Below are 27,315 nucleotides of genomic sequence, written 5' to 3' on the forward strand. Positions count from 1 at the left end.
GTGTGTACAGCAGCCCCTTTGAGTGGGGTGGGTTCATTGTTCTGTCTTACCTGTGTGGCCTTGTTTGCCCTGGGGCAGGTGGACATGGTGACAGAGCAGTAGTCACCCATCTGCTGGCCTTTGATCCCCCATTGGATAGATTAGATTTGTCAGCTCATCAGCTGAAGCCTAATTTCACTTGGAAATTCAGCTGTCCCTATTTGCATCTGACACATAGGGCCTACAGTAAAGGCTCAGAACTCAGAACTCTACTTTGAATCTTTATCTCCTTTACAGCAGTAGTAGGAAAGGAGTAAGCTAGTCTATTCTTCTGCTCTGGTCTCACGGGTCTCCGATAGAGGGGATATTGCTCATGAAACTTTTAAATGATCGGTTGTACCATTTCTATGTTTTTAAATGAAATGGAACCTGTGAAATATGATCATATCAGATGCTTTTCACAATAACACTTATTGTGCATTGGAAAAGTGTTGGCAAGTCTATATTAATTTGACTCTGGCTACAAATACCTTTATATTTTATTTCAGATATTATAGATACTATTTAATATATTATTTGTGTTGGATAAAAAGAGAGAACGCATAGAAATGTCAATCTATGGTCCACTGCACTTTGACAGGTTGACCACTTCATTTAGCAATGCTGGCACTATGTTTGCCATCCTGAGTAGCCAACCTGCAAACAGTTGGCGGAGGTGCAGGTTAGAAGAACCAGTCAACCAGGCAGCAACCAGAGCAAACAACATTGTTTGAACATCTGTTTTTTTTCTCCCTCACAGCATTTTCTCGTATCCATTCATTGTATCTTACACGTTTCGGCTAATAAACCATAGAGTGATGTGAGATGAACCAGGCTAGAGACAACTTTAGCTATCACAATTATCCCCCTTCATTTATTTTTTAAATCAATGCCCCTCTATAGGGCAACATGTGTACGTGTGATAACTGTGTGGTGTAAGTGAGGCAGACTGTTTCTCAGGATCCAGTTTCTCCATGGTAACAAAGCCCTCCAGCCCTGTGCCTATCTGACTTAGTCAGGGAGGTTGCGTAAGCATTGATGTATTGTCAGGAAGTGATGCTGCTATTGCCCACAAATTCATAGTTCCAGGTTACCCTTCAAAAATTTTTGTATTTATTCGATTTGTATTTATACACGGAGTCAACATTGAGACCCAGGTCTCTTTTTCAAGTGAGCCACTCAAACAACAAGAAAATATGATGGATAATGCTATAGAATATACATTGAGTTGTACCCCTTTTGCCCTCAGAACAGCCTCAATTATCCGGAGCATGGAGTCTACAAGGTGTCAAAAGCGTTCCACAGGGATGCTGGCCCATGTCGACTCCAATGCTTCCCACAGTTGTGTCAAGGTGGCTGGATGTCCTTTGGGTGGTGGACCGATCTTGATACACATCAGAAACTGTTGAGCGGGGGGGGGGGCAGCAGCGTTGCAGTCCTTGACTCAAACAATTGCACCTGGCACTGACTACTCTACCCCGTTCAAAGACACTTACATCTTTTGACTTGCCCATTCACCCTCTGAGTGCCACACATGCACCATCCATATCTCAATTGTCTCAATGCTTAAAAAGCCTTCTTTAACCTGTCTCCTCCCCTTCTACACTGAACGAAGTGGATTTAATAGGTGACATTCACAAGGCATCAGGCCTTTCACCTGGATTCACCTGATCAGTCTATGTCATGGAAATGTTTTGTGTATGTTTGAACCAAGGACATATCCATACGCATACCTGATCAGACACTGATCCCAACATGTGCAAATATTCACTTACAGCACCTTTCTTCAGAATATCGCCTTGAGGAGACACAACTCAACTGAAGATAAGTGGCATACAATACAACTTTATTGTCCAATGTGAATCAGAAATATCTATTTTTTTGCTATAAGGTTGTAAATGGACAGGTCTTGTGTTCTGCTTCAACGTGAGTTGGTGCTACCTGAATAGTCAGTGAGTGAGCAGACGCAGACCACCACCAAATGACCTGCTCCCTGTGTGTTTTTCCCCTCTCTGCTGCTATAGAAACAAATCCTCCTAAGGACAAATTTGAACAGGCCATGACAGCTCAGGCAGGTGACATCTGCTCTGTGAATGGCTCTGGCTCTGCATCAGAGTGAACCGCAACAGACAGGCAGGATTTACCCGAGGTCAAGACAGGGTGCCTCCGAAATGGCACTCTATTCCCTATATAGTGGACTACAAAAGTAGTCCCCTATATAGGGAATAGGGTGCCATTTCAGACGCACCCAGAGAGGTGCTGCAGAGCCCTGGATTCTCCCCCCTCTTTCTCCCAGCCTCTGTGCTCCACTGCTTAGGTAAAGCCAGGCAGTTACAAGAGAAACAACCCCCCAGGCATTTTCATATTTCATTAGCAACCTCTTTAACTGTCATTTGAAACAGCACACAGCCCACAGGGCAACACTTGTCCTCCACTTAGGCAACAGGTAGCAGTTGAACAGGCACCACAAATGCAATCATGCTTTTCTACAGACACACACAATTGTCTGGGTGTTATGATAGCCACAGACCTAAATAATAATAGCCCATGGGGGGGGGGGGGGGTGAGCTTATTTGATCTTACACATAATTCTCTCAAGATGATGTAATAGGATAAGAGAAGGTTGATTTTATATCTGTATAGTCAGAATGAATTGAAATAGTCACAATTGGTTTGCATCTGTGAGAGAATCCCACACAGTTTTATAGGTTGCTGAGACAGGGCAAATAATCATTTTCGTTAAGTAATTTTGTCCCAGTCATGTTTATCCATAAAACAGAACAGATATGAAATGATAAGAACATATATTGCTCCATGAAAGACTGAAAGATTGAAGACTTGCCTGAGACACCAGGGAATGACAAAATAATATTGTGTGTACATATTTTACAGAGCCAATAACTGCTCTGTAGAGTAAGTTGAGGAAGTGTCATGTTGGAGGTTTAGGGTGTAACTGCAGCATAAACTGTCACTAGCATGAGAATACGGGCTGTGAGGTCTCCTTACACTGACTTTAAACAAATATTTACTGGAACTTTGTAGGGAAACATGAGAGCAGAAATGATTACATGGGAAAGCCTTTACCAGGCTGTTTATTGGCTCGTTCATACAACGAAAATTGGATATGCAAATGTCTACCTGCAGTTATGCTCAAAGTAGAATGGAACTATACAGATACACGTGTTAATCATCTCATCGAAGTGGTGTGTGTGTGGTGGGGTAACTGGCACTACAAATGATACTGTCGGAGGTGGAAAATAGATGTTTCTGAAACGTATGCAAAGCAGTGATATGCCTATAGTGTATGATGTCTCTGTGCTTAACTGAAATGCAAAAAGTTTTACAGTGCATGAGCAATGGAGAATGACGTGGTGTTTTTATGATGAGCTGTTTGTTATAGGCTACATTCTGCATTTACTGGAATAAATGTCCAGACACCTATGCATTTCATAGCTCATTTAACAGAGTAGCCTTGCCTCTTCAGAGGTACAGATCCCAGGCAGCTGAGGATCCAGCCAGCAGATGGTCCATATCAGATGGCTGTTACTTGGCTGGTTAATGATTAAGGCAACTACAATTAAGAAATGACCAGCTCCCTGATTCCCGGTGCACTCTGACATAATGATGACACTATTGGCGCTACCTGGTTGGATATCATCATTACAGCATGTCCATAAATAAAGAAAAAAAACCTAATGGTATTTAATAAAAGGAAATAACTAGGCAATATAAGTGTAATAACTAGTCATAGTAAAATCCATGGAGAGAACAAACAAAAAAATGGTAACATAACTTTATCCATATAAATCAAGAGAATACTTTTTGTTTTTTACTTGTCCAGTTGCCCCAAAAAAATCGGGGTTCGAAGTGTGTATTTGTGACAGGAAAATACAGCAGCATAAATGAGAACGACTTCATGTCGCAGTATGAACTTGCTCTTCTGTTTTGTAGAAAATCTGTACCTGCTTAACGCGAGCCGAACGAACAAAACTTCATCTTCAGGTATTGTGCGTGTGGCTCAACGTGAGGCAAATACAGAAAATCAAACGAAATATGATGATCCCGTCTTGGAAAAGCAGTTGCAGACGACGTTATTACTGTCCATTTCTCGCTGCGTCCACACACCTGGAAAGGTTAACATTGATGCCAATACAAGAAAATGTAGCCTACCTGTCTGTAAAATTGTCATTCACAATTTAATCCAACATACACATTATTCCCGACATAAACTTACCATTGCCTCTCTATTGTCGGGAGAATTAAAAGTGAGAAGACATAAAAACGCACTAGCAGTAATACCTGCGCATTGTGTACATCTTATAGGCAACACTGAATGCGTCTGGCACGTTGTAGGTAGCCTATATATACTCCTGGCATGGTAGGCCATCCTTCCATTTATCTTCTCTCTCCCTCTTTTTTTCAGGGTTTTAAAAAGAGAGAGGATTCTCCAGTGGACACCTGTCGCACGGTGCGTTGCTCAGGTCCAATATTGACACAACAGCCAAGGGGAGGGAGAGCAGACGTAGACGAGTTTAGCTCTTTATTATGCCAACCCTCCCTCTCTATGCAAACCAACCGTGTTTTGCGCTCGGTCCAATCGATGAGATGGCAGGGTTTGCTGACCTTTGTGCTCAAGCTGAACCGGTGGAGAATGGGACATTCAAAGGTGGCTTCATTTACCTGTGTTGAAGGTAGGAGAAAACCCACCTGCCTGCCCCCTGCTCTGTTCCCCATCATGTCATTTACACATATTTTCATATCATGTGGCTTGCAAATTAGTTCCTTTTCTCGTCATCAGAGCTTGCCTGTTGAAAAGACTGGCGTTTTATGTAGACTATGCTTGATTTCACAAAGTAAAATGTAGATGCAGACGCTTCCACACCTGCATTGCTTGCTGTTTGGGGGTTTTAGGCTGGGTTTCTGTACAGCACTTTGTGACATCGGCTGGTTTAAAAAGGGCTTCATAAATAAGTTTGATTGATTGAGATACCATATAAAATGAAACAAGCTCAGCATATTCACGGTTTATTAGTGGCTAGGGTATACAGCAAACCCTACACCTGGATGGCACATCACAAATAATAATCAGAGGGACAAAGACTTCACTGGTTCACCAATACATTGTTGTCAACAAGTCAATTGATTGTTGCAATGTCAATTAATTAATACACAATGCCAAGGTTTGTTTTGTAAAATTAATCTTTTTGACAGTCTTCCATCTGTATCTGTTCATCTGTAGAAAACACCCATGATAAAATGTTTATAGACTTCAAAGAACACTGATAATTACAGCAAATGTATTTATTTAATTCTTTTCACAATTCCATATGACTGGTCAACACAAATCATTTAAAAAATGGCAAATTAGATTATATAAAAATAACACTATGGGAAAAAAACTGAAACATATCCCTGTCGCCAAAGGTTAAAATAGCATTGTCGCAGTTCAGTTGATTTAGCAAGTTTTGTAACTAGTTGTGGCTAAGAGAAAGGTCTCAGCAGCTGGTTGGAGGGAATAATCATGTTTCACATTAGCGATGTGGTGTCTGCTCTAGTCTTGTCAGCATCCAAATGGCACCCTATGCGCTACATAGTGCACTACTTTTGACCAAGGCCCATAGGGCTCTGGTCAAAAGTAGTGCAATATATATGGAATAATGTGCCACTTAGGATGTAGCCCTAGTCTTTAGCGTCTCCTTGGCTAGATGTGTTGAGTCTCTTGGTGTATGCGTTCCAGCCTGCCTCTCTGTACTCTGCAGCAGCCTTCACCCTATCAGAGGCCCCCAGGATACCACGGCCCACGATGATGATGTCAGAGCCTCTTTTACAAATCACATCATCAGGACTGGAGTACTGCTGGCCCAGACCATCTCCTGAAACAGAAAGGATGAAGATTATGATCAATGAACAGTGTGGTGCTGAAGAAAACACCACCCTAGTTTGTTGCTGAAGAGGTAAAAAAAATAAAACTATGAAAAAAAGGGCTGCATTGAAAATGGCACTATATTCTCAACATAGTGCATTACTTTTGCCCATAGGGCTCTAGTCAAAAGTAGTGCACTGTTGGTAATAGGGAGCCAATACAGACAACCAAGGTAAGTGACCCAGTCTTCATTTATTGGACACTAGCACCATCTAGTGGCAAGGAGAGCTTACAACAGGACATTCTGAAAATGACAGAACACTGGACAGGATGGATGAAGTGGTTAACAGGTATAGAGTGTGGTACCTCCTGACTGCATCTGCACCCCTGGAGTCATGTGTACAAACTCAGGCTTGTTGCTGATCTTGGCGCCAGAGATGAACCCAAAAACAAATTCAGAATGCTCCTCAGCCATTTTAACCTATGGAATGACAGAGACAAAACAAATCATATGACAGAGATTAAGGATTACATTAAGGAATCCAACTATTACTACAGTTAATTTGTCCGATGCAAACACCCTTATTAAAACATACTAGAATGTAAAACCGGCTTTCACGGTGACCCCGCAAGATGACACTGTGTCCTGATTTTTAACACATTGCAGAGAGCTGTGGGAGGTTAGAGAGGGACAGGACATTCTGAGGAAATTCTTGCTGGAGCGCTTTGCTTACCACAGCCTGTGTGTAGTCTCCTGTTGCTAGGGAACCCTGGGAGCTCATCTGACCTATGAGGACACAGCCGCGGTCCAGCGGGCGGCCCACCGCACTGAGCCCCTTCACCACCCCAGGGCCTGGTACCGCATGGGCATTAACGATGTGAGACCACGAGGAGATCTGGTAGAGCCCACCTGAGAAATAGAGGAAAACACACAACAGTCAGAAGACTTAGAAATAATAGCAACCGGATATGAATTAAGATTGAAAAGCATGTTTCAAAGGGTTAAGGGGACAACTGCTGTACAACAATGCCCCTTATTTGCTGGAGTTGGACAATGTGTCTATTTTAACACGGGGCGCGTTAGTTTTGCATAGCCTGGGGCCCTGGGTGGGAAGAGTTTGCACATTTAAAGTGAAAACACCACCCACCGAGGGGCACACAGCAATGCAAAACGAGTGCGCCCACTAATCACCTTCATACTGGTGCTTGACCGTGTTCCCGATGTCGGCAAACTTGCGGTCCTCAAAGATGAGGAAGTTGTGTTTGAGGCCCAGGTCCCTGAGGGACTGGGTGAAGGCTGGGCTGAAGTCCCGAAGGATGTCCACGTGGGTCTTCAGCACACACATCTGAGGCCCCAGAGAGTCGGCCAGCTGCAGCAGCTCCTCGCAGCCTGTCATGTCCGCCGACACACACAGGTTGGTCTGCTTTTCTTCCATCAGTCTGAGGAGCTGGGCGGCCAGAGGGTGTGTATTCTGGAGCTGGGCCCTGTCTCCATAGCTCAGCTCCGCCGGCTTGCAGGGCTTTTTGGCAGCAAGCGAGCTGTTCTTCTCCTCCTCACCAGAGGGCTTGTAGGTGTTGTTCTCCTGGATGAACCTGCACACGCTCTGGGCCGTGAGCGAGTCGATGCGCTCTGCCTGAAACAGGGTGTTGAGGAGTTTGGAGATGGAGATGATGGAGTGGAGCGTGATGCCCCTCTTGGCCAGCATGGCCCCGCCGCCCTGCTCCCTGTCCATCAACACGATGGCATCCGTCACCCTTAAACCCTCCGCCTGGAGCACCAGAGCCGTCTCCATGACGCTGCTGCCGCTGGTCACTACATCCTCGATGATCAGACACGTGTCTCCAGGGTGAATAGTCCCCTCTATAATCTTCTTAGTTCCTAGGATAAAGACATGTAACATATTGTGGCCATGATGGATGTCTAATATGAGAGATCTGGAATCTATTTAGACTTGCTAGCTCCAACTGTAGACTGAACCGATGGGATGCTTAAAATAAAAAACACTCAAAGAGAACAATCAAATTTGACCATCATGAAATCGCACCATAGTCTTTGGCTTCTTTTCTTCGGATGAGCATGGGCAGCTCGTGATTGGAGCAGATGATTGTAGCCAAGGGCAGAGCAGTGTATGGGACTCCACACACAGAGCTGTATTTTAAGTCCTCATCTTTGGCGCGTTGATAAAGAAGACTTGACACCTAAAGGCAAACAAACCCATCAAAACACTTAAGTCAACTAACTCGTAACATACATTTTACAATTTGTGTTGATTACCTCCGAACAGGCATAGTTCAGCGTTTCTCAAACTCAGTCCTCGGGACCCCAAGGGATACACGTTTTGGTTTTTGCCCTAGTAATCAAGCTTTGGTCATTTGAATCTGCTGTATAGTGCTAGAGCAAAAACCAAAACGTGCACCCCATTATGGTCACCCCATGGAAAACACGTGTTTACCAACCTGGTTCATGAGAGTTGGGTAAGAAACAATAACTCTGAGATCAAAATAAATCGGCGAGGTTATTCCACTCTTCAGCGTGAACGTTCCGAATTTCACTGCCTGAACATCATGCAACTTTAAGATTAAACTTTCAAGACAGACGTTTTCCATTTTTAATGTTTTAACTCCGCTTGCATATATCAGTAGGCTAGATAGCGGTCTCACTCGTCAAGCGGCATCTCGTCAGACACTTAAAAAAGTGTTTCCGGGTCACGGAATTTTCAAAATAAAGGTCCACAATTTAATATTATAAACGTGTCATTAACATGTATTTATTTAGTCATGATATATGCTTTTTTTCAGTCTAAACACGAACAATTATTAATATTTGTTCATATTTAAGTGACATGTCCATTACATTTCGGTCAAATAAATACCCCCAATGCAATACACTGTAAATGAAATACATACTGGCTTATAGAAAGAAAACTATTCTAGGTGCTGAAGTAAAAGTGGGGTTGGGACTACTCACTAGGGTCTATAGAATCTATATATTGTTTTTATTTCATGGGGGACAGAGGTCTACATGCCCAGTAACACTTTCTACTCCAACCCACTCCATTGGTCCCAATACAATATGTGCCTATAAATTACATATTGGCTTATAGAGAGAACTATTCTAGGTGCCGAAGTAGAAGAAGGGTTGGAATTTTCTCAGTAGGGTCTGTAGAATCTAGATATGGTGTTATTTCATGGGGGACTATGTCTAAATCCCAAATATCCACCCACTCCCTGTTCACTGCAATGCAATACACTGTAGGCCTATAGGTGATTACTTACTTCTAAGACACAATGTAAACAATGATGGTCAGGCATACCTGTTAAAGACCTGGATTAACCTAATGATGATGAGCCAATTGCACATTTTACACATTTAATCAGCCCAAGGCCAGTGTGCACCTATGCCAAAAGATGGATCTTGGCCTGAAACGACTTAAAATGGAGCCACTGGACACTACCTACAAATACTGCACTGTACAGGAAAAACGATAGATTGTGTATCCATAAAACCAGGGTCCAGACTACTCACTAGAGGCCCTAGAATACAAAACAGCAATTCAAGCCTAGGATGAGGTACACCATGGCCAGACCTGCAAGGCTTGGTAACCACATCTACTATGAGGCTACGCGGTCAGTAAACTCATGTTGAGTCTAAATCAACATGTAAAGTGTTTCATGTTTCCATGTTTCATGAGCTGAAATAAAGGATCCCAGAATTTTTCCATATTAACAAAAAGCTAATTTCTCTCAAATTGTATACAAATAGTTGTTTACATCCCTGTTAGTGAGCATTTATCCTTTGCCAAGATAATTCATCCACCCGACAGGTTTGGCATATCAAGAAGCTGATTAAACAGCATGATCATTACACAGGTGCACATTGTGTTTCCAATCCTGTGGCGGTCCTCATGAGAGCCAGTTTCATCATAGCACTTGATGGTTTTTGCGACCGCACTTGAAGAAACTTTCAAAGTTCTTGACATTTTCCAGATTGACTGACCTTCATGTCTTAAAGTAATGATGATGGACTGTCATTTCTCTCTGCTTATTTGAGCTGATCTTGCCATAATATGGCCTTGGTCTTTTACCAAAAAGGGCTATCTTCTTTATACCACCCCTACCATGTCACAACACAACTGACCTGCTCAAACTCATTAAGAAGGAAAGAAATTCCACAAGTTAACTTAACAAGGCACACCTGTTAATTGAAATGCATTCCAGGTGACTAGCTCATGAAGCTGGTTGAGAGAATGCCAAGCGTTTCCAAAGCTGTCATCAAGGAAAAGGGTGGCTATTTGAAGAATCTCAAACATAAAATACATTTTGATTTGTTTAACACTTTTTTTTGGTTACTAAATGATTCCATATGTGTTATTTCAGAGTTTTGATGTCTTCACTGTTATTCTACAATGTAGAAAATAGTAAAAAAGAAAAACCCTTGAAGGAGTAGGTGTTCTAAAACGTTTGACAGGTAGTGTACATCACATTGGGGTTTAGATCAGGGCACAGTACCATTACTGCAACAACATTCGTTTTTAAATAATATTGTCAATGCTTTACATTGTAAAATGAATTGTACTGCCTTGTTTGTGGACTATTGTGGCCAGGTTAAAATTTTGATTCTGGAGCCATTATTATTCACGCTGTACCCCGGGGTTTGATTCTGGAGCCATTATTATTCACGCTGTATATAAATAACATTGGAAATACTGTGAAAAATGTGAAATCTTTATGCCGATGATACAGTATGGTATTCTGTTGCACCATCTGTAAAAATAGCCTTTTCACATTAGCATTCGGGATTTCCAAGCACTTACAGTCACTCTTGGATCTTAAGTTGGTACCTAATGCAAACAAAACAAAATGCATGCTATTTTCTAGGTTTTCCAGACTTAAGTAACCTTTAAGTTACTAGCCTGAACACAAATTGTTTTGTTGAGTTCCCTCCCTCTTTATAAATATCTTGGTGTCTGGCTAGATGGTCAATTGGAGATCAAAATTGTATCATTCTACAGAAATAGAGCATGTGTAGTCTGTTGATAATAGAAAGTTGTCCATGCCACTTATGTCTGTTTTAGATGCAGCTTCCACACTTAAACCTCTAGATGCTGTTTTCCATAGTGCCCGTAGATTCATTACTGCCGATTTAAATCTTATAACTCACCCTTGCATGTTGTATCAAAAGGATGGTTGGGCCTCTCTATTTGTAAGAAAGAAACACTCGTCAAGGTTAAAACAATAGAATACCATAGAAGAGCACAAGATTGGATAGTGCTAGAGATTCCAAGGGTGGCTTCTGATTTAGGGAATGGCTGCTTTGGTTTTTATGCTCCACAGATGTGGAATGTGTTGCAGAGGAGGCTCAGGCTTGAATGCCTGTTGTCCTTTATGATGTGTGTGTTTTGTATTGTGCAGGGCTCATTTGGAAAATGGACTTGGTCTCAATATGACACCCTGTAAAATAAAGGTCAGTAAATCAAATACAAGTCTCTATCTTTCCACATTGGATTGTGCAACATTTGCCCATTATTATACTTTACAAAAATATAAACCCAACATGTAACAATTTCAATTTTTTTTACTGAGTTACAGTTCATGTAAGGAAATCAGCCCATTCAAATATTCATTAGGCCCTAATCTATGGATTTCACATGACTGGGCAGGGGCACAGCCATGGGTGGGCCTGGGAGGGCATAGGACCACCCACTGGGGAGCCAGGCCCAGTCAATCAGAAGGAGTTTTTCCCCACAAAAGAGATTTTTAACAGACACAAATACTCCTCAGTATCATCAGCTGTCCGGGTGGTTGGTCTCAGACGATTCCGCAGGTGAAGAAGCTGGATGTGGAAGTCCTGGGCTGGCGTGGTTACATGTGGTCTGCGGTTGTGAGGCTGTTTGGACATACTGCCAAATTCTCAAAAACAATGTTGGAGGCAGCATATGGTAGACAAACTATTATTATTATATATTAGACAAACTAACATTCAATTATCTAGCAACAGTTCTGGTGGACATTCCTGCTGTCAGCATTCCAATTGTACGCTCCCTCAAAAGTTTAGAAATCTGTGGCATTGTGTTGTGTGACAAAACTGCACATTTTAGTGGCCTTTTATTGTCCCCAGCACAATGTGCACAATGTGATCATGCTGTTTAATTAGCTTTTTAATATGCCACACCTGTCACGTGGATGGATTATCTTGGCAACGGAGAAATTCTCACTAACAAGGACGTAAACAAATGTGTGCACAACATTTGAGAGAAATAAGCTTTTTGTGCGGATGGAACATTTCTGGGATCTTTTATTTCAGTTCATGAAACATGGGACCAACACTTTACATGTTTTGTTTTTGTTCAGTGATTTTCAAAATTCTTCAAGCTTGGTCAAATTGGTTGAATGATCATTGCTGTTTTAAAGTCATCATTGGCCTCATGGTCAAATCCCTGAGTGGTTTCCTTCCTCTCCGCAACTAAGTTAGGAAGGTCTGTATCTTTGTAGTAACTGGGTGTATTGATACACCATCCAACGTATAATTAATAACTTCACCGTGATATTCAATGTCTGTTTAGTTTTTTATTTGTACCCAAATACCAATAGGTGCCCTTTGTGAGGCATTAGAAAACCTCCCTTGCTCTTTGTGATTGAAATGCACTGTTCGACTGAGTGATCTTACAGACAATTGTATGTGGGGTACAGAGACGAGGTAGTCATTCAAAAACCATGTTAAACACTTAGTGCACACAGAGCCCATGCAACTTGTGTAACTTGTTAAATTATTTAGGCTTGCTATTACAAAGGGGTTGAATTCTTATTGACTCAAGACATTTCTGTTTAATTTTTTAAAATTAATTTCTAACATAATAATTCCACTTTGACGTGGAGGCTAGTGACACAAAATCTCAATTTAATCAATTTAAAATTCAGGCTGTAACAACAAAATGTGGGAAAAGTCAAGGGGTATGAATACTTTCAAAAGGCACTGTAATCTTAAGCATTTTACCACTTAGTTTTAGGTAGCAATAGTATCACATCTTGCTAACATGAAGCAGAACTGATTCACCAATTTGCTCAGTAGTAGGTTTGAAGCACTGTAAAATGGAGCATACTACCTACCAGCTTTGTATTTGGTTAGGCATGTACACATGGTTATAGTTTTATGGTTGTTTATGAGTTGCCATTAAATTGCCTTGCCTGTAGGTATGAGAAAAATGTCATCAGCATAACATTTAAATATTTGATGACGAAGATTGATTTTTGTGAGAGAGTCTACTGTACTGTACAACCTACCTATAGGAAAGCTTAATGTGCTTCACAAATGGCACCCTATTCCTATATAGTGCACTGCTTGAACTAGTTCACTTTGTAGGGAATAGGGTGCCATTTGGGAATCACACATGACGAATGAATGATAGGTCTCTGCGTCCGCTCTTACAAAATGTTAGAAGCATCCTTTCATAATTTGAATAAATACATAACGATTTAAAATCAATCAAGTTATACCAGTTCTCATATTTAAATAAACAATACATCCAGAAATTAAGTAATTAAGGTCTGGGTTTTCAAATCCTACACTATTGGGGCAATACTACATTAAGTGTTCAATCAGTGTTCTAGACCCTGAGTGCTAATTGCACAAGTAAACAATCATATTGAGTAAATGTCACAGGTGGGATCTGAACCCCAGTCTCTGAGTTCGGGAAACCAACACCTCAAAGGTCTAATGCAGCTGTTTAAAAAACATCTCAATATCAAATCAATTCTGGGTAAAAATTAAGTGCCTTACTGTGAATGTTTTCAATTAAAATGATCAAAAAGAAACCCAAAATAGCTTCCTAGCAAAGAACAATTTCTCAAATAAGAACTTTTCTAGGACTGTCTGGGAGTGGTCTGAGTGGGGAGGGGAAAACTATAAACTAGCTGTTATTGGCTGAGAGGTTTGGAACTCTCTTATTGGTCTAATAAAGAGATTCTCACCAGGTGGGACAAAATTCCATCCCAACAAAACAGGCTGAAATTTCAGGTGGTCTTTTCAAACAGCTCTAACACTAAAAGGCCAATATCATTATTTTCACAATTTCACAGTATTATTCCAACCTCATAGTGTGGAAATATAGAACGCAGGAAAGTCACGTTTTTGACTGCACTGGCCGTTTAACCATTAGACACAAATTCCTCTTGGGTCGAGGGTGACACTGATTTTGAAGTCGCAGGGCAGTCCGACTCACCTGAACTACATGAGCGATGAGAGCTAATGTGAAGACTTCAGATTTGTTGTAAACGATTTGGGTCTAAGAAAGAGAAATATGCAACTCGTTGTTTGGTCACTGCCCTATTCGGATTGAAATGTGCAGCCTGTCCTTCCAGCTTTGACCATTCAAATCACAACTAAACCTGAGACCTATGAATGGGGAACCAACAAAATGCATTCAAAGTGAGCTTGGAGGTGACAGACATGTACCAACAAACAAGAATGATGTACAAAAGTGATGTGAGAAGTTAATCGTGTTGGATTCTTTCATTCATATCTCAAACCGCACCGTTGGAAAAATAACCGTTGTACTATATCTCCACACTAAGGGATCAACGCTGAATATTTCTTCACAGACAATAGCACTTCCCCACAGAGGCTGACCACATTCTACAATAAATTACATTCAACAGTTCTATTACCGTTCATAGATCTTTCTCTGATAGTTAGTTAATCATTTCCAAGGATAATATATTACAATTTTGGCATTTCCAATACATGGACACCATAAGAGTGGTAAGGGCTTCATACTACAGCTCTGAAACATCTCGATCAATCAAATGCCAATGTCTTGTCTTCTGGCATCTTGAACACAGTAATGATATTCACACGACATGTTTGTTGACAAGCTACAGGTATTATCTAGTATCCAGAGATGGAAAACCATGTTTCAATGGCGGAGTCCTGGGGTGTAATCATTAGTCCAAACAGTAGCAACGAAAACAAGTTTCTATTGGACAAATTCAGGTAGGTCCCTCCCCGTTTGGTTCAGTTTACTATCGGTTTGGTTCTGTTAAGTGCCTAGTGAATACACCCCCGAAGTACTACTAACAGAGTGTTTGTAGTTTCACCTTTGTGTTAATTGGCTGTTCATGGGGTAATTATAGGGTGTGTCCCATGCTGCTGGTCAACAGTCCCTTGATGTTGGTGACAGGGTGCACGTCGTGTAGTTGTCTCCGTCTGTCGATGAAGGATGCCAGACGGCCCGTGTCCAGTGGGGTCTTGGAGTAGTCTCCACTGTGGGCACTGACCCAGGGGTGCTGAAGACAGATGGTGGCAATGGGCCTCTTCCGGGGGTCCTGCTGCAGGGTAGAGCTTATGAAGTCCCTGGCCGCCTGGCTCACTCCTTGGAAGTAGTCATCTGGGAAGCAGAAGTCCAGCTTGCAGATATTGACGCAAGTCTCCTCCAGGCTCTCGTCCAGGAAGGGCGAGACACCGCTCAACATGACGTAGGCCAGGACCCCGGCGCTCCAAACGTCAGTGCTCAGGGACACCGCTGTGCCCTGGATCAGCTCAGGAGCCGCAAACTCGGGGTTGCCCAGGAGAAGATGGACATAACGGTGCCGAGACACCTGGACCGCATCTCCAAAATCTATGAGCTTGATAGAAGGAACAGGCACGTGGAGATCCACCAGGAGGTTCTCAGGCTAGAGACACGATATGAATGCGTTTGTTAATGGGTTTGACCAAGATCAGGTTAAAAGGGACATTTCACTGAAAGTTTCTCAGGTGCTTTTAGACCACAAAAGTTAACTAATTTCCATTCATTTGGGGCGTCGTGGGACGTGGTTTCATCTTGACAGGCTACTTTAGAGGTCTGAAAACATCTGTCAAACTAAAGTGTAACGTCACTTTAATATATGTTCTTAGCATTGGTACTGATGTGTGCTTTGTGTTCACCTTAAGGTCTAGATGGGCCACTCTGCAGGTGTGGAGGTGCTGCAAGGCCTCTAAGGTGTCCTTCACAAAGAAGGCCACCTTCTCCTCCATCAGCTCATCATGGGCCACCAGGTAGTCCAACAGCCTCCCGCCCTCCAGCCTGGGAGCAACACGAGACAAAAATGTATACAGACCACACTATGGCACTACTGTGCGTCCCAAATGGAACCCTATTCCCTACATTGGTCAAAATCAGTGCACTGTGTAGGGAATAGGGTGCCATTTGGGACGCAAACAATGACTATATTTATTTACACTAACAAAGCCAAGTGTAAACTATAATCCCTAGCCTGGGTCCTATACTGGGTTCTCTTCTATGAATTTCATTCCATGAGCTTCACATGTTAGTGTTGGCAGTTGGCAACACAGCAAGAATTTGGCTAAAAGCAAAAAGAGACTGAAACACCAGGCTGTACAATAATCTATCCCTCTTTCTCAACTAATATTTTCTCGATTCCTCTCTGCTTGCCGCCTCCTCAATCGTATTGGAGGATAAGGTCCAAAGTCCCTGCACCCGGACCTTCTTCTCCAATGCATTTTGAGAAGGAGGTGAGCAGAGATGACACAAGGAATCAAGGGAAATATGAATTGAGAAACAGCCAAAGTCCACAGCAGAAATGTCCTTACAGCTCGAAGACCAACATGAGGGAGGTGGGGGACTCGTAGGTGTCAGTCAGAGCCACCAGCTGAGGATGCTGGACGTGGCTCAAGATGTCTGCCTCGTGGTCCACCTGCTCCTTCTTTTGCATCTTCTTAGTGATGTACTTCACAGCCACCTCCTTCTTGCTGGCCTTGTTCAGACACTTTCTCACTATGGAAAATCGACCCCTGGAGAAGGGAGAGGAGTAGGAGGGTAGTTGTAACAGTAAAACATGTCATTGTTGTTGTTATGAGAATTTTTATGAAAAATCCCAATAAAATACAAAAATTATTATGATAGGCTGCTTTAAAACAGCGGGGGGGGGGGTGTACTTTACCGTCCAATCTCACAAATTTCCGTGAAACTCGATTCAAAGTTGTCTTTCCACTGAATACCCATTCCATCATATGTGGAAGCTTAGAATAGAGAGAAAACAAATGGAATATTTTATTAGTCAATATTTACATTGTCGCTACATTCGTACAGTGACGTTTCTTTCTTCAAGGACCTCTCGATCTGCCATGACTGGTTTTTGTGATGAGGGTGAAATGCCAAGACAATGCTTCCAAAATGGCACCCTATAGGGAATGGGGTGCCATTTAGTATGGATTCTAGGAGCAGGCACCTGGGCCCTGGTCAAAAGTAGTACACTATATAGGGAATAGGGTGCCATTTAGGACGTATCCATAGTCTAGGTATAACTTAACTCCCTCCCTGATTGTAGTGTGAAGGTGGAGGGTTTGACTCACTCCCGCTGGGCAGGGTCACCATGTTGGAGGGCTCGCTGGGTGGACTGACCCCCCAGGGGTTACTGGCACTGACCCGGAACTGGTAGTGCCCCCCAGGGATGAGATCTTCAATCTTAACACACACATCTACCGTAGAGACCACTGACTGCTGCCACAGTAGGGAGTCTGCAGGGAAGAGAATGAAGAGGTCAACAAGTTCTAGCTCAAAGATCTCAGGTGACTGTCAGTAGCTTGTGAATTGTAGGTGAAGTTGGGCCTAGATGGTGATCTTGGGTCAGTTTTGCATTTCCCCTACTAATGGTTAGGGTTAGCATTGGGGAGGTGAGGCTGATCCTAAATCTGTATCTTAGTGCAACTTCACCCCAGAGCCAGAAGAGATGGGTCTACTGTACCTTCCTGCCTGTACTCTACTGTGTAGCTGGACACGGCACAGCTAGCTGAGCTGGCAGGGGGGAGCCAGTGGACGGTCACCGCATTGCTACAGGCCTCCTGGGCCACGGGCCTCGCAGGTGCTGTTGGGATACCTGAGAACAGACATCAGCCCAACATCAGTAGTCTCCATGGTCATAAAGAACCTCACATCCTAGCCTCATTCCTCCCTACATCCCATCATCCATAAATCCCCTCTCTTCCTTTCCTCTTACCTTGGACTTTGATAGAGGCAGAGGAGGAGGCAGTGCCATGGTCATTGACAGCCATACAGGTGTAGATGCCAGTGTCCTGGGGCATTAGGTTACAGATCTTCAGCAGAATGTCACCCGTATCCCTGGAGACCGACAGAGAAGAGGCCAGGTTGGATTGGTTGCTGAAAATGGAGCTTGACCTATGTTACATAAGTCGCTCTGGATAAGAGCGTCTGCTAAATGACTTAAATGTAATGTTAAATGTGAGTTCAATCCCAAATGGCACTCTATTCCTTACATAGTGCACTACTTAAATAGACCGTAACCCTATAAGTCCTGGTCAAAAGTAGTGCACAACATAGGGAATTGGGTGCCATTTGGGACAGAACGTTGATGTATGCTTTAGCTGATTGCTTCTTTTACTGAGCTCCATCTAATGTTCATGCTCGTCCTCCAACAACAGGTTTAGTCTACTCAATGGATGGACAATGGGATTAGGCTACAGGCATTACCTTTAAGCAATTCTCAGACAATAGATTGGAACTTTTCCCTATATAGTGGGGTACCACTGGAATGGAACTATCAAACATATGGTTTTCCGGAATTGGACACGTTCCACTTAATTTATTTGAGCCATTATTATGAGCCATCCTCCCTCCATCAGGCTCCACAGGATGTCGCTAAATACCTGTGTTCATCTAGACCAGGGGTTCCAAACTTGTTTCCCCAGGGCCCCCTATATAACATTTGAAAAATGTCAAACTGGAGGGCCTAGTAAAATGTTGTTGTTTTGAAGCTAATTTCCTGCATTTTTACATCTTTTAGGTAGGCTATTTAATGATAATAATAATGGTTAAGGAAAATAAAGTTTAGATCTGATTTGCCCAAATGTTATTCCACTACCAAATATGTTATATGATCATTTATATGAACCCTCAATTTAATTATACATATTCTCTTTTACAGAAAGTGAATAGATCAATTGATAGTGACAGTCACACATTGTATAAGATCCCTTTCCAAGCAAAGTCCGATTTCTTTGACTCCTCGACTTTAGAAGGTTGTAGCTCAGCTTCTGAATGTCATAGAGACAAACCATTCTCGTGCATCAGAGTTGTATCTTCCTCGGGCATTTTACTACTTGTTTCTAGCCTAAAGCATTGTCGATTTCCGTTTAGTTTTAGATCCATATCAACAATTGCGAATTGTAAAAAGATTCATTACAAAATAAGGAGAGCTACCTCCTGTAGGTTTTCGCTCTGAATAACCTGATTCAGTTTATCAAACAGCTAATTATTAGAATTAGGTGCCATAGATTAGGGTTGGAGTGAAAACCTACAGGACAACCTGCATTGTCATCTTCTGTACGTAACTCCGAGACACTGCTTTTAGTATGATATGTTTGTACGGTATAAAGTACCTTCAGAAAGTATTTAACCCTGGACTTTTTTCCACATTTTGTTGTGTTACAGCCTGAATTTAAAATGGATTCAACTGTTTTCTCTCAACCATCTACACACAATACCTCATAACAACAATGTGAAAACATGTTGAGTAATGTTTGCCAATTTACTTGAAAATTAAAAACAGAAATATAGCATTTACATAAGTATTAACACCCCTGAATCAATACTTTGTAGAAGCAACTTTGGCAACAACTGCAGCTGTGAGTCTCAAAGCTTTTCACACCTGGATTGTGCAACATTTTCCCATTGTTATTTTTTTCAATTCTTCAAGCTCTGTCATATTGGTTGTTGATCATTGCTAGACAAGCATTTTCATCTAGATTTAAGTCAAAACTTTAACTCGGCCACTCAGGAACATTCACTGTCCTTGGTATGCAACTCCAGTGTAGATTTGGCCTTTTTTAGGTTGTTGCCCTGCTGAAAGGTGAATTCATCTCCCAGTGCCTGGTGGAAAGGAGACTGCACCAGATTTTCCTTTAGGATTTTGCCGGTGCTTAGCTCCATTCCATTTATTTTTTATTCCTGAGAAACACCCTAGTCCTTAACAATTACAAGCATACCCTTAATATGATGCAGCCAACACTATGCTTGAATATATGTAGAATTGTCACGCCTTGGTCATAGTATTTTGTGTTTTCGTTATATATTTGGTCAGGCCAGGGTGTGACATGGGTTTAAATGTTGTGTTTCGTATTGGGGTTTTGTAGGCATTGGGATTGCGGCTGAGTAGGGTTTGGCTGCCTGAGGCGGTTCTCAATCAGAGTCAGGTGATTCTCGTTGTCTCTGATTGGGAACCATATTTAGGTAGCCAGGGTTTCACTGTGTATTTTGTGGGTGATTGTTCCTGTCTCTGTGTTAGTGTTCACCAGACAGGCTGTATAGGTTTTCACGTTCTGTTTGTTGTTTTTGTATATATACAGTTATTTTATGTATCGTTGTTTTTTCATTAAAGAACATGAGTAACTACCACGCTGCATTTTGGTCCGACTCTCTTTCGACAGAAGAACGCCGTTACAAGAATGGTACTCAGTAATGTGTTGTATTAGATTTGCCCCGAACATAACATTGTATTCATTGTATTCAGGACAAAAAGTAAATTGCTTTGTCAAATGTTTTGCAGTATTACTTTAGTGCCTTGTGTGAGAGCAAAATTGCAAGATTGTTATAATGCTGTTATTGCATCAAATGGTTGTTTTACTCAACAAAATAAGGGGTTGTTAGAATGCTCATCTGTGTGTGACATCTGTGTGTGACCTCAATCCTATAGAAAATGTGTGGGCAGAACTGAAAAAGTGTGTGCGAGCAAGGTGGCCTACAAACCTGACTCAGTTACACCAGCTCTGTCAGGAGGAATGGGCCAAAATTCACGCAACTTATTGTGGGAAGCTTGTGGAAGGCTACCCGAAACATTTGACCCAAGTTAAACAATTTAAAGGCAATGCTACCAAATACTAATTGAGTTTATGTAAATGTGTGACCCACTGGGAATGTGATGAAAGAAATAAAAGCTGAAATAAATCATTTTCTCTACTATTATTCTGACATTTCACATTCTTAAAATAAAGTGGTGATCCTAACTGACCTAAAACGTAATTTGTCCTAGGATTAAATGTCAGGAATTGTGAAAAACTGAGTATAAATGTATTTGGCTAAGGTGCATGTAAATTTCCGACTTCAACTGTATGTTGTTGGACATTGGTCTAGTAATGACACTAGGATCATTTTACCTTGTTATGGAAAAAAAGAGACCAGTCATATAATATAATATGGGAGTGAATCATTTGACTCGGTGGCGAGATACATATTGCAGTGTCTGAAGGTGCCTGAGGATTTCATTGTCTCCTTGAAATGTTTCCCCGGCCTGTGGTCTTGGGGAGAGCAGTGAGTGAGATTGAGGCCAAAAACTACCAAATTTAATAAGGCCTGGCCATTTGTGTGTTTTTACCTTAAGGTTTGCAAATACGCACACAACACACTTGTTATGACTTTGTTGGTGTTTTTAAAATACTATGTTTTGATTTTATTGTAAGTGTACTATTTCATTTGGGTTTAGTGCCATGTTATCTTAAAAGGGGCACACACAGACATTTCGTTTTCTGAAGTTTTCCTTTTCAGAGTTTTAAATGAACACGTGAATTATTTTCGTAAGACATTTACTGGAAACCTGGGATATGAAATGTTTGACTGTTTCTTACGAATTAGTCTAATATAGTAAGAACCACTTCTTTGGAGGGTTTGTATGACCTCTCTCCTGTGTGGTTTGATCACTCTCACTGGTGAAGCCATTTGGATAATGAATTTAAGGTCATTTGTAATACTGATTTGAAGGTTATTTGTAATATTGATAATTACGATATAGTTTATAATTCTGTGACATATTTGTGATTTGGACCAATGTGAAGAAGGAGAGGGTGTTGCCTTTGACTGAGGGTAGGCTGTCTTAAGTCTATTTTCCTATGACCTTATGGGTATACCTTTTTGTTCTTTATGTAGTTAAGGGTTAGTGTTTCTATAGTTCTATTTTGACCAGTAGTAGTATTGTTTTTTTTTACACATTACTCACATGGGGAGTTGTGCGTCAAAATGGGGGAAGTAACAGTCCTCTGAGGTTTTGGATTGAAGTTTACACACCTGGAGTGACATGTGAAGGAGTGTATTGTTGTGTTGTTTGTTCTGTTCTGTTTTGATACAAATCTCACCAGATTAGGTCTGCTGGATTGTTGGGATTTCTCCCGGTGGGTTATAGATCTAACGTCCTGATCCTGTGGCTCTGCGATGAAGTTGCCAGTGTGACGGGGAGTATAAGCCCATTTGAAAATAAATAATTCAATTGAAAGGGTTGTTATTCTCTTTGACACATGTTTAGACATTGGTATTAAGAATCATTGGTAAAAGTAATAATTGATCATATAGTCGATGCTTGTCTGGATTTCCCTGAATCAAAAATGAACTGAACTAAACTATTGTTCTGATCTGTTCTCTCTTGAGGTTACCATGAAGGGTGACGTGATTCTGGGTCTTAATGCACGGAAGAGATAATGCGGCCGAACCGTGGGTGTACCTCAAAACCCCTAATTGACTGAAGAAAAGCAGGGGGGGGGAGCGTGCAATACGGCCCTATCCGCACCACTTCTACCGAGAGACCTTAGTCCTGAGCCAGCACCCTGTGTGCAGCGTCCAATTGGAGCCATCAACTGCTTTTCTCTCAGGAGTGTGACAGGTGTCCACGTGGAGGGAGCATGGGGAGAAATCTGTTCCAAACTTCTCTTATGTTGCTGGTATACTGGTTGACAAATGGAAAAGACATAATGGGTGGTAAAGGTGGTGGCGGCTCAGGTGAGACATTGAAATTGGGACATTATCATGGGTCATCCACTTTGAACTGTAAAGCTATCGGAGGAAGGCCTGGAGGGGTCAGGTTGATTGTAGAGGTCCACACACTACATAAAATGTATAGTACATTTTGATTAAGAATGCATTAGGACACTGATCTGTAATTATGATCATGATAAGTTAAAACTAGAATTATAGCATAATTATACTGTATGTTAATGTAAATGTACATTCTGCCCGTGTTGATGTGCGTTAAATTGAGGGGTTTTGACTGAGTGACGGGACTCATTTAAATCACTGAGCAATGTCATTGTACATTTGGGTTGGATAATTAAATGGGTTTTGATTATGATTTGGAAAATGAAAACTTTTTTTAAACTGAAGGACTGATTTGTGTTTAGTATGTTATTAACTATACGAGTGAAGCAATTCATGTATTATGGAATGATTGTTTTGATTGCTGTTATGAACTAAAGATGTTGACACTATTCTCAGCATGCCCTGGTGAATGGAGAGGGTGAACTCTGATGCGGAGAGTGAAACTGATCCTAATCTATTTGGTCTATAGGCATTGCCTTATAAATAGTGGAATCATGATGCTTGTCTTGGGTCATGTTCATTAGGCAACAACGGAATACATTTTACTTAAACAAGAGCCACTACCTGGATTTGTCCAACAAGATATGCTAATTTTAGTTTCTAGGATGGAAATAGTAATTTCCACCATGCTGATCCATTAGAGTGTGATAGATACCTAAAGCTTATTTTATTAAACTCCATTGTTGCATGCACTTAATTATGCATTAAATATGAGCTTTTCACCATCTATGAAGATGCACACTAACGTTCAAAAATTTGGGGTCACTTAGAAATGTCCTTGTTTTTGAAAGAAAAGCACATTTTTTTGTCCATTAAAATAAAATTGATCAGAAATACAGTGTAGACATTGTTAATGTTGTAAATTACCATTGTAGCTGGAAATGAGTGATTTTTAATGGAATATCTACATAGAGGCCCTTTATCAGCAACCATCACTCCTTTGTTCCAATGGCATGTTGTCTTAGCTAATCCAAGTTTATAATTTTAAAAGACTAATTGATCATTAGAGAACCCTTTTGCAATTATGTCCACAGCTGGAAATTGTTGTTCTGATTAAAGAAGCAATAAAACTGGCTTTCTTTCGACTAGTTGAGTATCTGGAGCATCAGCATTTGTGGATTCGATTACAGGCTCAAAATGGCCAGAAACAAAGACCTTTCTTCTGAAACTCGTCAATCTATTCTTGTTCTGAGAAATTATGGCTATTCCATGTGAGAAATTGCCAAGAAACTTAAGATCTCGTACAACGCTGTGTACTACTCACTTCACAGAATAGCGCAAACTGGTTCTAACCAAAATAGAAAGAGGAGTGCGAGGCCCCGGCGCACAACTGAGCAAGAGGACAAGTACATTAGTGTCTAGTTTGAGAAACAGACGCCTCACAAGTCCTCAACTGGCAGCTTCATTAAATAGTACCTGCAAAACACCAGTCTCAACGTCAACAGTGAAGAAGCTACTCCGGGATGCTGGCCTTCTAGGCAGAGTTCCTCTATCCAGTGTCTGTGTTCTTTTAATCCCATTTTAATCATTTATTTTTATTGGTTAGTCCTATATGGATTTTGTTTGCAACTTTGACTAGAAGGCCAGCATCCCAGAGTTGCCTCATCACTGTTGACGTTGAGACAGTAATTAAATCATGTTTTATTGTTTTGAAGAAATGTAAAAGTCTCCTTTTGATTACAATAATTCCACCACACTTGTTGCAAAACAAATCCAATCTAATTTTATCGGTCCCATACACATATTTGGCAGATGTTATTGTGGGTGTAGCGAAATGCTGGTAGATATTGAAGACTTGCGCAAAGAACCTCACTAAAGATGGCAGTGATGGGATTGAACCCAAGCCCCCGTAAAGACTGGAGCCTTAACATGGAGCCTTAGAACACCTGGCCATGCTACCCAGCTCTAAAAGGTTGCATGTTTTGGAATATTTTTTATTCTGTACAGGCTTCCTTCTTTTCACTTTGTCAATTAGGTAAGTATTGTGGAGTACAGTGCATTCGGAAAGCATTCCAACCCCTTGACTTTATCCACATTCTGTTACCTTACGGCCTTATTCTAAAATTGATTCAATTGTTTTTTTGGGTCACCTTCCTAACCAAGGCTCTTCTCCCCGAATTGTTCAGTTTGGCCGAGCGGCCAGCTCTAGGAAGAGTCTTGGTGGTTCTAAACTTTATCCATTTAAGAATGATGGAAGGCCAATGATCTTGTGGATCTTCAATGCTGCAGAAATGTTTTGGTACCCTTCCCCATATTTGTGCCTCGACACAATTCTGTCTCAGCTCTACGGACAATTCCTTCGACCTCATTGCTTGGTTTTTGCTCTGACATACACTGTCAACTGTGGGACCTTATACAGACAGGTGTGTGCCTTTCCAAATCATGTTCAATCCATTGAACTTACCACAGGTGGACTCCAATCAAGCTGTAGAAACATCAAGGATGATCAATAGAAACAGGATGCAACTGATCTCAATTTCGAGTCTCATAGCAAAAGATAAAGGTATTTATTTTTTAGCTTTGTCGTTATGTGGTATTGGGTGTAGATTGATGAGCATTTTATATTAATCCATTTTAATGTATTGGAAAAAGTCATGGTTTCTGAATACTTTCCGAATGCACTGTAACTACAATGTTGTTGATCCATCCTCAGTTTTCTCCTACTGTATCACAGCCATTCAACACTGTAACTGTTTTAAAGTCACCACTGGCCTCATGGTGAAATCCCTGAGAGGTTTCCTTCCTCTCTGGCATCTAAGTTAGGAACGATGCCTGTATCTTTGTAGTAACTGGGTGTATTGATACACCATCCATTTTTTACCCATCTACCAATAGGTGCCCTTCTTTGCAAGGCATTGGAATACCTCTCTGGTCTTTGTGGTCGAATCTGTGTTTAAAATTCACTGCTCGACTGAGGGACCTTACCTTACCTTGTATGTGTGGGGTACAGAGATGAGGTAGTCATTCCAAAATCATGTAAAACACTATTATTGCACACAGAGTGAGTCCATACAACTTCTTATGTGACTTGTTAAGCACATTTGTACTCTTGAACTTATTTAGGCTTGCCATAACAAAGGGGTTGAATACTTATTGACTCAAGACATTGCAGCTTTTCATTTTTACTTCATTTGTTTAAAAACAAAATAATAACATAATTCCACCTTGACATTATGGGGTATTGTGTGTATGTCAGTGACCCAAATCAATTTTAAATTCAGACTCTAGCACAACAAAATTTGGAAAAAGTCAGAGTGTGAATACTTTCTGAAGGCACTGTATATTCATTTGTGGAAGTCCATCATCCATTTTGTATTATATGTTGCGAATTGCAACATTAGCTAGGTGGCTAACGCTAACATTAGCTAGTCTAGGTGTTAAGGGTTAAGGTTCAGTTAAAGTGTTATGGTTAGGAGTTAGGTTAAAGGGATGAGTTAGGGTTGGGCAAGGGTTAGCTAACATGCGAAGTAGTTGCAAAGTTGCTAGTTAGCTAAAATTGACAATGAGTTTCGAATGCTCAACCTTTTGGTTGCTGCACATTCGTGTTATACCCTCGACCAACCACCTTTTTCGTTTTTTTGCATTAAGTAACCACACCAAACGTAACATACAATATCATACTGATTTGAGTATCTTTACAATGTTATGTCTAGTCTATGAGACAAGACTGTACAGGAGGGTAGCGCACCAGGAACAGGGTTGGAGATCAGATCTAGAACTTCTAACTAGAAACCTTATAGTCCATTTACCTAATGTTGATAGTGAACCGACAGTTGTTGACAACCGGGCTCTGATCGGGTCCTTTCAGAGTGATGTTGGGTTTGGGACGTCCACACACTTTACAGCACAAGACCACCGTCTCCCCAAATGCACATGTCACATCAGCTAGTGGTATCAGGAATTCTGGAGCCACTAAATACATTCACACACAGTGTCAGCTAACCACACCACATTCTAACAACAAATATACGCCACATCCTAAATGACACACTAGATAGAGCACTACTTTTGACCAGGGCCCATGGAGCTCTGGTCAAAAGTAGTGCACTATTAGGGAATCGGCTGCCATTTGAGACACAACCAGACTCAGGATCCATGACATATCAGTAATTAAGTGATTGATTTCACTCTTAAGCATTGAAATGCAGGGGCTTATGTTCTGATAGTTCATCTTACCTTCTTGTATAAAATTGGGGTTCATTATCTGCAAAGAAAAGGTACGGCTGTTAAGCAATATGAATTAACTAATGTTCTTGTTTGGAATACGCACTGCTTTATAGTGAGTGAATACATACATACCTCAGAGAGTTCTGTGTTACCGTTGTGTACTACCATTTAAACATTATTTGCAATATAGGCTACTGTACAAGGGCATCGTACCCCACATTCATTTGTGACATTTATGCATACTATGCCTTTAGAAATCTTCAAAAACCCATTTGAACAAAACGCATAATAGAAATATTGTTCTCAATAAAAAAAACAGCATGGGATGCAAGCACCAGGGGATCCAAAAGAAGATGGGTCAGGAGTAGTAACATGCTTCAAGGGGTTTGTGAGAGG

General features: G+C 41.3%; 2 protein-coding genes across 8 annotated transcripts in view; both read right to left on the reverse strand.

Annotated features, from left to right (window-relative positions):
• Positions 1–5,304: 5,304 nt before the first annotated feature.
• Positions 5,305–8,577, reverse strand: umps (uridine monophosphate synthetase). Its single transcript, XM_046360404.1, has 6 exons — positions 8,339–8,577; positions 7,927–8,080; positions 7,074–7,760; positions 6,616–6,791; positions 6,248–6,362; positions 5,305–5,891 (listed from the first exon to the last, which is right to left on the reverse strand). Exons 1-6 carry the CDS (start codon positions 8,486–8,488, stop codon positions 5,698–5,700), a joined length of 1,476 nt encoding a protein of 491 aa, XP_046216360.1. The 5' UTR covers positions 8,489–8,577; the 3' UTR covers positions 5,305–5,697.
• A 3,627-nt stretch (positions 8,578–12,204) lies between these two features.
• The window catches only part of LOC124042050 (kalirin-like), a 297,232-nt gene continuing 282,121 nt past the window's right edge, over positions 12,205–27,315 (reverse strand). For 2 of the 7 annotated variants that reach the window (XM_046360354.1, XM_046360336.1), the window contains 9 exons: positions 26,929–26,956; positions 26,502–26,664; positions 17,876–17,997; positions 17,624–17,755; positions 17,232–17,396; positions 16,820–16,898; positions 16,470–16,670; positions 15,804–15,942; positions 12,205–15,550 (listed from right to left, as the gene is read on the reverse strand). In XM_046360354.1, the coding sequence (XP_046216310.1) occupies positions 15,005–15,550; positions 15,804–15,942; positions 16,470–16,670; positions 16,820–16,898; positions 17,232–17,396; positions 17,624–17,755; positions 17,876–17,997; positions 26,502–26,664; positions 26,929–26,956 (1,575 nt within the window). In that variant the 3' untranslated portion in view covers positions 12,205–15,004. The remainder of the gene's footprint in view (positions 15,551–15,803; positions 15,943–16,469; positions 16,671–16,819; positions 16,899–17,231; positions 17,397–17,623; positions 17,756–17,875; positions 17,998–26,501; positions 26,665–26,928; positions 26,957–27,315) is intronic. The other 5 variants (XM_046360365.1, XM_046360385.1, XM_046360344.1 and 2 more) reach the window with 4 other exon arrangements.

This window comes from Oncorhynchus gorbuscha, linkage group LG01 (genome assembly GCF_021184085.1).
Source record: "Oncorhynchus gorbuscha isolate QuinsamMale2020 ecotype Even-year linkage group LG01, OgorEven_v1.0, whole genome shotgun sequence".
Classification (NCBI taxonomy): Eukaryota; Metazoa; Chordata; class Actinopteri; order Salmoniformes; family Salmonidae; genus Oncorhynchus; species Oncorhynchus gorbuscha.

Bases quoted from the DNA above. Each gene is read 5' to 3' on its own strand.
- umps (XM_046360404.1), bottom strand. From the start codon at position 8,488: ATGGAAAACGTCTGTCTTGAAAGTTTAATCTTAAAGTTGCATGATGTT. The intron at 6,363-6,615 runs GTAAGCAAAGCG...GTCATTCCATAG, and splicing joins GAGACTACACACAGGCTGTG to GTTAAAATGGCTGAGGAGCA. The intron at 5,892-6,247 runs GTACCACACTCT...TTTCTGTTTCAG, and splicing joins GGTGCAGATGCAGTCAGGAG to GAGATGGTCTGGGCCAGCAG.